This window comes from Herpailurus yagouaroundi, unplaced genomic scaffold, assembly GCF_014898765.1.
Source record: "Herpailurus yagouaroundi ecotype Mexico unplaced genomic scaffold, PumYag 186, whole genome shotgun sequence".
NCBI lineage: Eukaryota > Metazoa > Chordata > Mammalia > Carnivora > Felidae > Herpailurus > Herpailurus yagouaroundi.
This window is the reverse complement of record NW_024412417.1, coordinates 32,118,034-32,130,933: the sequence shown is the minus strand read 5'-3', so window position 1 is coordinate 32,130,933 and position 12,900 is coordinate 32,118,034. Positions and strand designations below refer to the sequence as shown.

The 12,900-nt window shown below is 48.6% G+C and overlaps 1 protein-coding gene across 5 annotated transcripts in view; it reads left to right on the top strand.

The window, feature by feature from the left end:
• CUNH8orf76 (chromosome unknown C8orf76 homolog) overlaps nucleotides 1–12,900 on the top strand; it is a 38,673-nt gene that overhangs the window by 19,800 nt on the left and 5,973 nt on the right. Inside the window, exon 6 of one of the 5 annotated variants that reach the window (XM_040494353.1) lies at nucleotides 618–950. The exons of 2 other annotated variants lie outside the window; for them this stretch is intronic. In XM_040494353.1, coding sequence (XP_040350287.1) covers nucleotides 618–815 — 198 coding nt within the window. In that variant the 3' untranslated portion in view covers nucleotides 816–950. 2 more of the 5 variants (XM_040494354.1, XM_040494356.1) reach the window with 2 other exon arrangements.

Genomic DNA, 12,900 nt, shown 5'->3' with positions numbered 1-12,900 from the left:
CCAGAGAAGCGAACACCAGATCTGGGCCTGACTCTGACCAGTAGGGAGCAGTATTGTGCCTTCAGAGGGCATGTGCAACAATTCCAGACGGTTGAGTCTTTCTGGGTCAGGAAAGGGTAGGCCCAGCTGCTTGCTACTCGACTGTTCACAGTCTTTGACTTTTTTGGACAACTTCTAAGAGGAAGAGTCTGTGCCCTCACCCCACCCCCAGCAGCTGTATTCTGCCCCAGCTCTGTTTTCTGGTTATTTTACAGTGAGGGAGAAGGACTTGCAGATGTGGTCTTGCCAACAGAAGACGCTCTTTGATTTAAGAAGGTTGACCGGGCGCTCTCTCTAGGCTGATAGCTGCCACATCAGTAGTTCAGTGATTTGTTCACTCGGGAAGACAAGAGGAGAAATACAGGGTATTTTACACATGTGGTCCTTGGATCGCTACTTCTAAACAAACAGCTTTTCAATATGTTGGAATTGTTGGAATTGTCCCCTGGCTGCTAAAGTATTCTGCTTTTTTTGGTATGAAATCCTTTACTCTTGATGAATAGCATAGTCTTCCATTCTGCGCACGCTGCCCCTTTTATTGGGACAGGTTTTTGTTTTTTTTTCCCCTCCTGCTACAGGTTATGGGAGAAGATATCGTCCCAGAAAAAATAAAAGATGAGGTTCACACAGAGGTGAAGTGTGTTGGCCCTACAGCCCTGACTGCCTTGGTGATTGCATCTTCGAAAGAATTTGAAGACAAATGGTTCAGAAAGATCAAAGACCACTTCTGTCCCTTTGAAAATCAGTTCCATACAGAGATAGAAATCTTGGTTTAGTGGTCCCTTTAAAAAAAAAATCCTGTACTGTTTTAATTGTTCTTGTTTATTTCAGATAGAATGCACTGCCATTCATTGAATATAATGGATTTGAAATAATTATTTGTTTTATAAAAACAGCTTCTCTTCAGATTATTTCTTCTGTGTTCAGTTTCTTGATTTTTTGTTTGTTTTCTTTGTAGATTTTTGCCATTCACTTATCTTAGACCTACTACCCCTTTAGAAGATATCTGTTGGAAGTGTATAAAAGAGCCTTTTAGGTATTACAGTCTTTTAAAAACAGGAACTGTGTTATAATTAGCAGTAAAAGTGGCCACATTGTTTAGGTAAATTCAGGAAAGAACAAGAATGTTCAGATGTAGCAGTAAACCGTTTCTAAGAAGGGTGTGTCAAGATCTGCGATTTTGTGTGTGGGCCTAAACAAAAGAGTACACATGGGGTGGGCTGTATTACAGGGGAAGAGCCCTGAGCTGAGGAAACACAGGTCTTCTCTCACAGGCAGTAGTCAGCATGCTTGCTTCCCGCTCCAGAGGACGATACGGTCTCTTTTGTAAGGCTATTTGCTATGCAGACATCATTGAAAAGATGGTCTGGAATGAAGGGCATTTGGTGCCTTGCTCATGAGATGGCACAGAATCACGAGGCCCACAGAGCACCGTCTCGCAGGGTGATGGTCCTGTCCTTCCAGCCACACGGATTACAGTCACAGTCTCTAACATCTTCGATACATCTTACTCGAATCATCTGAGATACAAGAGCTCCCTTATGAGGAGTGGAATTTAATAGGAAACCAAAACATCATCAAATGTTGTCCCGCACAACTTTTTATTCTCAGCAGAGGGAAAAGAATCCCAGCCCTGGGTCAAGAGGTGGAGTCCTCAGGATTTCCCTTCCACCTGCTGCTTCTCCCCTTTCCAGGCCCCTTTCCAAAACAGACAAACATCTCATTGTGTTTCTATTTTGGCTGCTCTTTTAGTAGGTACAATAGCCTGACTAGCAACTGCAAGTTGTCATTTTTCTCTAATGTGAAACCAAAGATTGGTATGATTAGTAGACATTTCGATTTTTAGGAACCATTAAAAAGTATGGAAACCTCTCAACAGCTCCCCATTGGCCTCCATCTATTCGTGGAGTCATGAACCATCACTGTGTTATGTGTTATGTGACAATCATGGTGCGGTTGCCGTGGAGACCCTGGCTTTCAGGGAGTTAGCGGTCTAGCTGTGACCGGCCCTCCGGATAGAGCCCAAGCTGAACTGTGGTTTGGCAAACCCTTCATCATAGTCTTTGGCTCCCAGGCTCCCTCCTTCCTTGCTCCCCAGCTGTGCCTTAGCTTTCGCCTTTAGGCCTTCACGCTGGCATGAAGGGATGGTACCCCTCCCCACCCCCCATCATGGGGCTAATTCTGTTCACCTTTCAGGTCTCCACCTCCTTACAGCTTCCCAGGAGTCTTGACCTCCAGGTGGCTGTAGGTTTCCCTCTTTCCTTCTCCTTTACTGTTTCACTCCCATACTGATTCTTCCTGCTCTGTTGTCACGATAGCCTTTAGGACTGTCTTTTTTACATTGATATCCTCAGGGCAGAATACCCGGCATTTCATTAAATATTGGTTGAATTTCTGAATTAACTGGCGAGCATCTTACTTTGTTTGCACCCCAAAGATCCAGCACACTGCTGAGGCCATCAGAGCACCCTGCCTGTTTTTCTCAATGGAGCTAAACGCCTTCCTCCTGTTAGTCTGGGCCTCCTAGAGATGCCCTTTTCGGGGCGCCTGAGTGGTTCAGTCAGTTAAGCGTCTGACTCTTGATTTCGGCTCAGGTCCTGATCTCACGGCTCATGGGATCTGTGCTGACAACATGAAACCTATTTGGGATTCTCTCTCCCTCTGTGCCCCTCCCCCTCCCTCAAATAAACTTCTTTTTTTTATTGCCCTCTTCCCTGCCTGGCTTGGCTTCCTGTTTCCATCCTAGTGTCCTTCTAACTCTGTCCATGCTGTTAGCTTTCAGCCCTCTGGCTGTCCTCCCAGATCCACTGTCTGTGCTGTTCTGAACTGCCTGAGTGGTCTTCGTGAATCCCCCCACATTCTCACTCCTGCCTCACCTCACGTTCCCGGCAGCAACATGGTGATGTGTGTGAGAAGCCAGCTTCCCGCACTATGATGCTTGGCTGTAATCCAGGGCAGGAAAGGGCACTCAGGAATACCGGCCACCTCAGAGTTTCATCACACCCAAGTCATCTTGATCATTTCCAGCACAGATGGTGAAGGGTAGGGTTAACTGAGCAACGATTGTGCTAAAGAAAAATCTCAGGCCTGCCTATTTAGACACGCCACCCTCTTGTCAGTGAATGAATCACTCAGAAGGTGAGCAAATGTGAACCACAGAGGTGACTGCACTCCAGGTGGGTGGGGTGGGACCCAACGGTGATTCGTGTCTCCTGTGATTCCCAAAAGGCCTGTCTTCAACATTTTCTCCCAAGGGGGGCAGGGTTTATACCTGGTATTCGAGCTGGTGAGAGTCCTTTATCCTTTACACTCTTAACACCTCTGCAGTCTTCATACAGAGCCAAAGCATCTTATAAAGATTGTTTTCAGTCATCCAGTGATTTCCCAACTCCTTCACAAAGCCCGTGTGTGAGGTTCTGTGTGGTCTGGCCTGGCCCACTTCGCCCTGGCTCACTGGTTTTTCTCATGTCCTTGGACTCTTCAAGCATCTTCGCACCCAAGCCCTATGTCCACCCAGTTATCTCCACTTGGAACATTCTTCCCTGCAATCTCGTAACCCTGCCATAAGCTTCCCCTTCCTACAGATCTCAGCTCGGGTCATTCTCTGGCCAGATGGTCCCGATCCCAGACTTGCTCAGGTTCCTTTAAATGTCATGGTACCTGTGCTTTCCCCCGCAGAGTGTTTAATAGGATTATAATTGAATTTTTGTTGTCTGAAACTTTGCTGGGTCATAAGCTCTAGCACTGTGTCTCTGGTTTGCCCATTTATGGCAGAGCCCAGCTTACCGGACACCGTGACTTCTGCCCATTGCTGCCTCGCTGGAGGCCCAGGCCTTGCAGAGGCCACCAAAGGCCTGGGGAGTCAGAAGCCCGTGTGGCCCATTCCCACTGAGATCCACTGTCAGCGCCACAGGCCCCCTGCCTGCCAGCACAGTACTGCATTTCAACAAAGATGTGCCTCATGTTAGAAAATCTTGGGTAGAAATGTCTATGAAACAAATGCAAGGCCGCCATTTACAAAAACAGATTGTTTTAAATTGCAGTTTTCTAATACTTCTGCAATTTCATCTGTAAAAGTAGTTTATACACTGATTTCCAAGGTCTTAATCACAAAAACAATATGCAAACAAGCACAAACCAAGGAGGATTGTACAAAACCACCAAAGCTTGTGAAACAAGTCCTGATGAGGGGCAGACCAGGCCTGGTTCCAATCTAATCTGAGTGTGTCCACCGGGAGGCATTGGTAAAGAGGTCAGGAAAAACAGAGGGCAGGCATTTGTCTATTTGGGGCTCACACTTGTCCTTTTCTCCCTCCTTGGCAGAGTGGCTTCCTCACCTAAAGCTTCAGTGTTGTGTCTGCTCAGCCCTTGAGCTAACAACCACCCCGCCCCCTGTCTCTGGGAAGTGCCCTCTCACCCACACCGGTGGCAGCCATATTTATACTCAATGACCCTAACTAATTGGAGAGGGGAAGGAGGGTTTACCTGATTGAAGCTGGACCAATCAGACTCTCAAGAGATTTAGAAATGAAAGATTCTTCTCCTGTGTCTGAAACCGGTAAGGGCAAAACCTGGGGCTGGTTTTGTTCTTCCAAGTGGACTGAGGAGCAGAGAGCAAGTCTACAGAGAAAAGGAGGAAAATGAAGGAGATGCCCAACTATTTCCTCATTGCAAACCCTTCCTGTTCTCTAGCCCTAGCCACACTCTTGGCCGAGGTCTCCATGAAACACCTGGAGTGTGGTAGGCAGAATAATGGCTCCCCAAAGATATACACGCCTTAAATCCCGGAAACTGTGAATACGTTAGGGGAATTAAGGTTGCTAATCAGCTGACTTTAAAATAGGGAGAATATCCTGGATTATCCAGGTGGACCCAGTGTAATCACTGCAATGTTTCCAAATGGAAGACGGAGTATATTAGGGCTCTCCAGAGAAGCAGAACTAACAGGAGATAGGTAGGTAGGTAGGTAGGTAGGTAGGTAGATAGATAGATAGATAGATAGATAGATAGATAGATAATATGCAGATATGTAGATGTATGTGGGTATTGTGTACGTATGTATATGTATATTTGTGTATGTATGTATATGTATATATACACACATAGAGATTTATTATGGGGATTGGTTCATATGGTTATGGAGGCTGAGAAGTCTAATGGCCTGAAAATCAGGGGGCCAATGGTGTATGTCCTGATCTGAGTCCAAAGCCAGAGAATCAGGAGTGCCAATCTCCAAGGGCACAATATGAATGTCCTAGCTCAAGCAGAGAGAGCAAATTTGCCCCCCTTGCCTTTTTGTTCCATTCGGGCTTTCATGAGGATAGATGATGCCCATCTGCATTGGGGAGGGTGATCTTCTTTACCCAGTTTGTCAGTTCAAATGCTAATCTCTACCAGAAACTCTCAGGACACACCCAGAATAATGTTCTACCCGCCATCTGGGCATCCCCTAGTCCAGTCAAGTTGACACATAAAATTAGCTATCATCTGGAGGCAGAAGAAGTGGGTGAGGGTCAGAAAGATGCTATACTACTGGCTTTGAAGATGGAGAACAGAGCCATGAGCCAAGGAATGTGGGTGGCATATGGAAACTAGAAAAGATAAGAAAATATTCTCTCCTAGGGTGTCCAGGAAGGAACACACCCTGCTGACACCTTGACTTTAGTCCAGTGAGACCTGTGTTGGAGTTCTAACTAGAGAACCATAAGGTAATAAATTTGTGTTGTTTTAAGCGATGATGTTTGTGGTCCTAAGTTGGCTGCTTAAGCTAGTTTCAGCTTCTGTTATTGTAACCAAAGAATCCTAACAGAGGCCGCTTGGGCCCTTCCTTTTTTTTTTTTTTTTTTTTACTTTTTTTTTTTTTATTACTTGGGCCCTTTCAGTCATGGTTGTACTGTAAGATTTTGTTTCTCAGAAGACTTTCTTTTACACAGGAATTTGTTTTGTGAAGGCTTGATAGAGATTACTGTAGATCTCAAAGGCGCAGCACCTGATTTCGGGATCTTCCATTCTCCAGCAGAGGTGATAGGACATCCACATCAGTAGTAAATAAGGGGTAGGAGGGAGGTCTGGACATGGCAGAAGTGCAGAGGAAGGCTGGGCTCTCAAATAAGTTTCATGAAGGGGGCGCCTGGGTGGCTCAGTCGGTTAAGCGTCCAACTCTTGGTTTCAGATTAAGTCATGATCTCACAGTTGTGAGTTCGAGCCTCGCATCGGGTTCTGTGCTGACAGTGCAAAGCCTGCTTGGGATTCTCTTTCTCTCTCTCTCTCTCTCTCTCTCTCTCTCTCAAAATAAATAAATAAACTTTAAAAATGTTTTTAAAAATTAATTTAAAAAATAAGTGAAAGAAGTTTCATGAAGGTGGTAACATCTGAGTTGGACCTTGGGAAGGGGAGAGTTTGTAGCAGGCTCTGTGGAGAATGAAAGGCAGGCATGTTGGGTTTCTCAGCAGGGGGATGAAAGGAGCCACCACGTGGAGGACATGAAGACTGGTTGTCCAGGTTAGTGGGCATGAAGGGATGTGGGTGATGAGACACGGCAGGTAACCCAGCATCAAATTATGGAGGGTTGTCAATGCTGGGGTAAGAAGGTTGACTGTAGGGACGCCTGGGTGGCTCAGTCGGTTTTTTTAAGCCTCCAACTCTTGATTTCAACTCAGATCATGGTCTCATGTTTTGTAAGTTCGAACCCTGAGATAGACTCAGCACTTGCAGAGCCTGCTTGGGATCCTCTGTCCTCCCCCCCCCCTCTCTCTCTCTGCCTCTTCCCCACTCTTGCTCTCTCTCAAAAATAAATAAACGTTAAAAAAAAAAAAAAGGCTTTGAGCTTCAGGCAGTATGTGTTTTCTGGGTCTAGGAAAGCCCCAGATATTCGCACTAACATGGAGGGTGGAGGTGGGCTCAAGATACCCAAGGCGTCCGAGCACCTTACGGAATTTACATTATCGTAGTCTGTTACTCCTCAGGGCTTCCCGTTACACTTAGAATAAGGCAGACTCCGGCCAGCCTTTGCCTGCTGTCCTGCACACTCTTCCTGCCTCTTGCATGGCTGACTGCTTCTCGTGTTCCAGTCTCCGCTCCTGTCTCCCCTCACACGGGCCTTCCCTGCCCCCTGTCACTCTCAGACCCAACAAACCGCCCATTAGCAAGGTGCAAACCCCGGAGGCAGGGAGGCTCTTGATGCTGTGATGTAAACTGGGAGCACATCTGCTTCCATCTGTATTGACCACCCAGCTCTTGGCACACGGGTTGGGGCGGGAGGCGAATGTGTGATTAGATACACGAGTCCAGGCCCTTTTGGCTTGGAAGCCAAGACTGGCCTCGCAGGGCCTGGGATAGAGTAATTGTGAACTGGACGTTTCTTCACGCTGTGCCTGAGGGGAGGGTTCCCAGAACAGCAGTGCTGGGCTTGCCCCTCAACAGCAGGCTGCGCTGCCTGCCGAGGCCTCTGCGAGGAGCAAACACGTGTGTATGTCTGGAAGAAAAGTCAGGAAGTGCCGTTCTCGAAGAGCGGCCACCAGAAGCAAGCCTCTGACCCTGCTGGCCAAGAAACACAGTTTGAAGGGAGAACAGCCATTTCCAGACACTGGCTGAACTGACTCAGCTGTTGGGTGTTCCACAGCAAAGCAGGCGACGAATGTCGTGGGGACAGAGGGAGAGCGAGCAGCGGGGGGTCGAAGGAGCAGCCCAGATGTACAGACCGGGCCCCTTCGGCCACGTGGGCCCACAGGGGAGGCCTGTCTGTCAGGGCTGGACTATGTCCCCCCACTGAGAAGTTGCCTGTTGAAACCCTAACCCAGAATGGGACTGTATTTGGGGATAAGGCCTTTAAGAAAGTTTTTTTTTTTTTTTTTTTTAATGTTTATTTATTTTTGAAAGAGAGAGAGAGGGAGACACAGAATCGGAAGCAGGCTCCAGGCTCTGGGCTGTCAGCACAGGGTCCGACACGGGGCTCGAAGCCATGAACTGTGAGATCATGACCTGAGCCGAAGTCAGACGTCTAACCCACTGAGCCACTCAGGCGCCCCTGGAGATAAGGCCTTTAACCTCCTGGCACCAAAATCTGTATCGGTCAGGATTCTCTAGAGCAACAGGACCAGTAGGATGTGCATATCTACACCTGTATCTCTATCTACAGCTCTAACTATCTGTCTAAGAGAGAGAGATTTATTACATGGGTTGGCTTAGGTGATTATAGAAGCTGACAAGATCTGCAGGGCGAGCTGGCAAGCTAGAGACCCGGAGAGCCCATGGTGTGGTTCCAGCCCAAAGGCCAACAGGCTGAAGACCCAGGGAAAACCGCTGTTTCAGTTGGGAGTCTGATGGCAGGAAAAACCTATGGCCCAGTTCAAAGGCAGCGAGGCAGGAGGAATACTGTCTGACTCAGGGGAGGGTCAGCCTTTTCGTTCTCTTCAGGCTGTCCAGTCAGCATGACACAGCACCGTGGGACACCCTCACTCGCCACACCCTGCCGAGGGAAGAAGGACGGAGCACCTCCGGAAGCCACATGTCTGGCTCGGTCAAAACACAGGGAACAACGAGAAAAAGGAGTTTGTGTTTATGCTCGTACATGTGTGTCTGCGATATTTATATACCGTGGTAACAGTTTTTCTGACACACATACGCTCTTCAGGAAGAAGCTGAGAAAGTGAATGACAGTTTCTCTGTGTCCCAACACTTCTTGGACCAAGTCCAGAAAATGAAGCATTTGGAGATGCGGCTCTGGCATCTCTGTGATGGGCCAGCAGGGCAAGCAGGGAGGAGGCAGGGAGCCCAGGTCAAGGTGAGAGCAGGAACGGGAAGAGTACAAGTCGTCCTGCAGTGTCTGAGTGTTCGTGTCCCCTGCAGGAGCAGAGAGAGCTCTTTGACCAGCCGGTCGGCACTCATAGTGCACTGGGACCAGCCAAGGCACTCAGGTTAGGGTCCCTTGGGCCTGCAAAGATACCCTCGGCCTCTGGGCTCTTACAGTGCAGATAGGGGGATCAGTATCTGGTGAGGACCAAATGAATAGTACAGATAATTCCTAGGGGAGGCTTGGGGAACCAACATTTCCGGTCCTGGCTGATAATGGTACAGGTGGATAATGTGATCCCTAATCCCTGGTATGGGGTGTGCATGTGGCCATAAGTGGACCCCCCCCCATCTCTGCCATGCCCCCTGGATGAACACTATTGAACTATTTCTCTCATTCTCTCATGTTCTTCATGGTGGTGGTTCATGTAGGTGTCACCTCTCAGCTGACTTCGGAGTTCTCCAGGACAGATGTGAGTCTGAGTCTCTGCCTGGCACCAGAATGGTGCCCGGCACACCCACGGGGGGTGCTCCATTGCTGGGGTTGAGTTTCCCGCTGCAGTAGAGACGCCATGTTTGGGACGGCCCACAGCAAGCAGGCCTGCAAGGCAGGTGCAGGTGTGATTCTAGTCCAGAGCAGAATTAAAGATGGGGCAAAGTGAGTTCGGGAGCATTGGAAACTCCAATAAGGGTTTATTTTGATCTTCGGCCATCCCCTTGCCAAGGGTGTAAAAACCTCGCAGTCTCTGGTGGAAATAGTGTCTCGGAATGAGAGCTCAGGGCTGGGGGCCCTTGGAAATCCAGTCCCATAAAGGAAAGGCCCGGCCTCACGTGAGTGGGTCCCAACCTTGTGTCAGGCTAGGCTGGATCATGGTGCAGGAAGAAATAACCCCCAATCTCAGTGGCTTACACACAAAGGTTTATTTCTGGCTCACGCTGCTTATCCACTGCGGGTCGGGTAGAAGTGGGAGGTCCTACTCACCACGGTCTCAGGAATCTGGGCTGGCGGGGGGGTGGGGGGGTGGGGGGGTTCCATCTGAGGCGTGCTCGTGCATAGCCAGCTGCACCCAGGCTCTTTTTTTTTTTTTTTTTTTTATATGAAATTTATTGTCAAATTGGTTTCCATACAACACCCAGTGCTCATCCCAAAAGGTACCCTCCTCAATACCCATCACCCACCCTCTCCTCCCTCCCACCCCCCATCAACCCTCAGTTTGCTCTCAGTTCTCAACAGTCTCTTATGCTTTGGCTCTCTCCCACTCTAACCTCTTTTTTTTTTTTTTCCTTCCCCTCCCCCATGGGTTCCTGTTAAGTTTCTCAGGATCCACATAAGAGTGAAACCATATGGTATCTGTCTTTCTCTGTATGGCTTATTTCACTTAGCATCACACTCTCCAGTTCCATCCACGTTGCTACAAAAGGCCATATTTCATTTTTTCTCATTGCCACGTAGTATTCCATTGTGTATATAAACCACAATTTCTTTATCCATTCATCAGTTGATGGACATTTAGGCTCTTTCCATAATTTGGCTATTGTTGAGAGTGCTGCTATGAACATTGGGGTACAAGTGCCCCTATGCATCAGTACTCCTGTGTCCCTTGGATAAATTCCTAGCAGTGCTATTGCTGGGTCATAGGGTAGGTCTATTTTTAATTTTCTGAGGAACCTCCACACTGCTTTCCAGAGCGGCTGCACCAATTTGCATTCCCACCAACAGTGCAAGAGGGTTCCCGTTTCTCCACATCCTCTCCAGCATCTATAGTCTCCTGATTTGTTCATTTTGGCCACTCTGACTGGCGTGAGGTGATACCTGAGTGTGGTTTTGATTTGTATTTCCCTGATAAGGAGCGACGCTGAACATCTTTTCATGTGCCTGTTGGCCATCCGGATGTCTTCTTTAGAGAAGTGTCTATTCATGTTTTCTGCCCATTTCTTCACTGGGTTATTTGCTTTTCGGGTGTGGAGTTTGGTGAGCTCTTTATAGATTTTGGAGACTAGCCCTTTGTCCGATATGTCATTTGCAAATATCTTTTCCCATTCCGTTGGTTGCCTTTTCGTTTTGTTGGTTGTTTCCTTTGCTGTGCAGAAGCTTTTTATCTTCATAAGGTCCCAGTAATTCACTTTTGCTTTTAATTCCCTTGCCTTTGGGGATGTGTCGAGTAAGAGATTGCTACGGCTGAGGTCAGAGAGGTCTTTTCCTGCTTTCTCCTCTAGGGTTTTGATGGTTTCCTGTCTCACATTCAGGTCCTTTATCCATTTTGAGTTTATTTTTGTGAATGGTGTGAGAAAGTGGTCTAGTTTCAACCTTCTGCATGTTGCTGTCCAGTTCTCCCAGCACCATTTGTTAAAGAGACTGTCTTTTTTCCATTGGATGTTCTTTCCTGCTTTGTCAAAGATGAGTTGGCCATACGTTTGTGGGTCTAGTTCTGGGGTTTCTATTCTATTCCATTGGTCTCTGTGTCTGTTTTTGTGCCAGCTCCCAGGCTCTTAAAACTTCTGCCGGGAAGTGATCCTCAACATTTCTCATATTGCACCAGCCACGGCTAATTTCCCAGCAGGCAGGGGTCACACGTGGCAAAGGTGTCCAGAGGAGGAGAAACAGTATTTGTGAACCCCTAAGATGACAGGCCGGTGGAGAGTGACGGGGGGCAAGAGGGCTTGCTCCTGTCCACTCAGGCCAAGCCAGACACAGACAGAGGCAGGAGCGGTCCTTTGGGGCTGTTGGCCCCCAGAAGTCTTTACCTTTCTGAAACTTCCTCAGCAGACTGTGGAACTCACTTTAGAACCTTCTGCAGCCCCTGATTGTTCTAGCCTAGTCACTGCAGTCAGCAGGAAGACAGCACATCGGGACTGGGGTTTAAAGAAACTTAAGGAACCAAAGGGGTTTGGGGTTGGACTTCCAGGGAACTAAGGAGGAAAAAAGTAAAATGAGGACAGGAATGCTATTTAAAAGAAAACAGAAGCAAAGGTGGCTTTGCCAGGAGTACTGGACAAACAGGGATGGGCTGAAGGGGGGTTCTCTCTGTAGAGCATAACTTGGGGCGCCATGAGCTGTCGGGGTTCAGGAGCCAGCAGGAGGAAGGGCTCTGTCCTCCCAGCCCTCCACGACAAAAGCAAAGCTTCTGAGCCAGAAACAGGCAACAGCAAGACATTTGCTGAGATGAGTTGGTGGCAGGAGGGCACGGAAACAGGAAGTTGCCTGCGGGTCTCTGTGGCTGCTTCTGTCAGGCTAGAATAGCCTGGGTTCCATCCCTCTCCCCAGCTATAACACCCTTGTTCATTGGGTCTCGTTACCTGTCACCTCCCTCCCACGTGTCCCCTGAGGTCCCCATGTGGGCTGCCTGGCCCTCCCAGTGCTCCTTCAGATTGCTGTATGTATTCTTTGTACCCCAGCTAGGCTGTGCCCTCGAGATCTGGTACCACCTCAGGAACAAAGGACGTGCTGTGACTCTGATAATGAATGAACGATGGGGCTTGTGAGGGCCCAGCACCCTTTTTCAGGATGTCAATGAGCCAGACAGAGGCTCCTGGGTCTGACTGTGAGGGGTCTGCAGGATCGATGCTGAGCCCTCCATGGTTGCTCAAGGCCGTGCTGGACACTGACAACTCAAGCCCCAGGGACTGGCCCGGACTGGGGGGACTCTAGGCCAGCCCAAGGCTCCCTGATGCCAGAAGCTGAGCTGCAGAACTTCATCCCCTCGTCACCTTGGCTCACCCCATCCCTGGTGGCTACAGTTTCAGCTGGCCCCACACTGCTTACAGCGGCACGTTCTGGGGCCTAATTCATCGGGCCAGGGATACTTTCCCAGAAACATTCAGAATGTTCCCATACCTGTGGAGTCTCTGTAGAGTGGGCCATTCCCGAGCACTGGGAAACAGGAGTACCTTGGTCCCACCCTCAGCGGACCTTTAGTGCCTCAGTTTACCCATATGTCAAACTGGGGCTGCATCCACCCCTTCTTACGTCTCAGAGATTCAGGAAACATTATTATTAAAGGACTGGCTGCTCTCTGGAGGAAAAGGACTTTATTTTCATGATTTTGTTCTCTAGCTCCCCACCCCACCCCC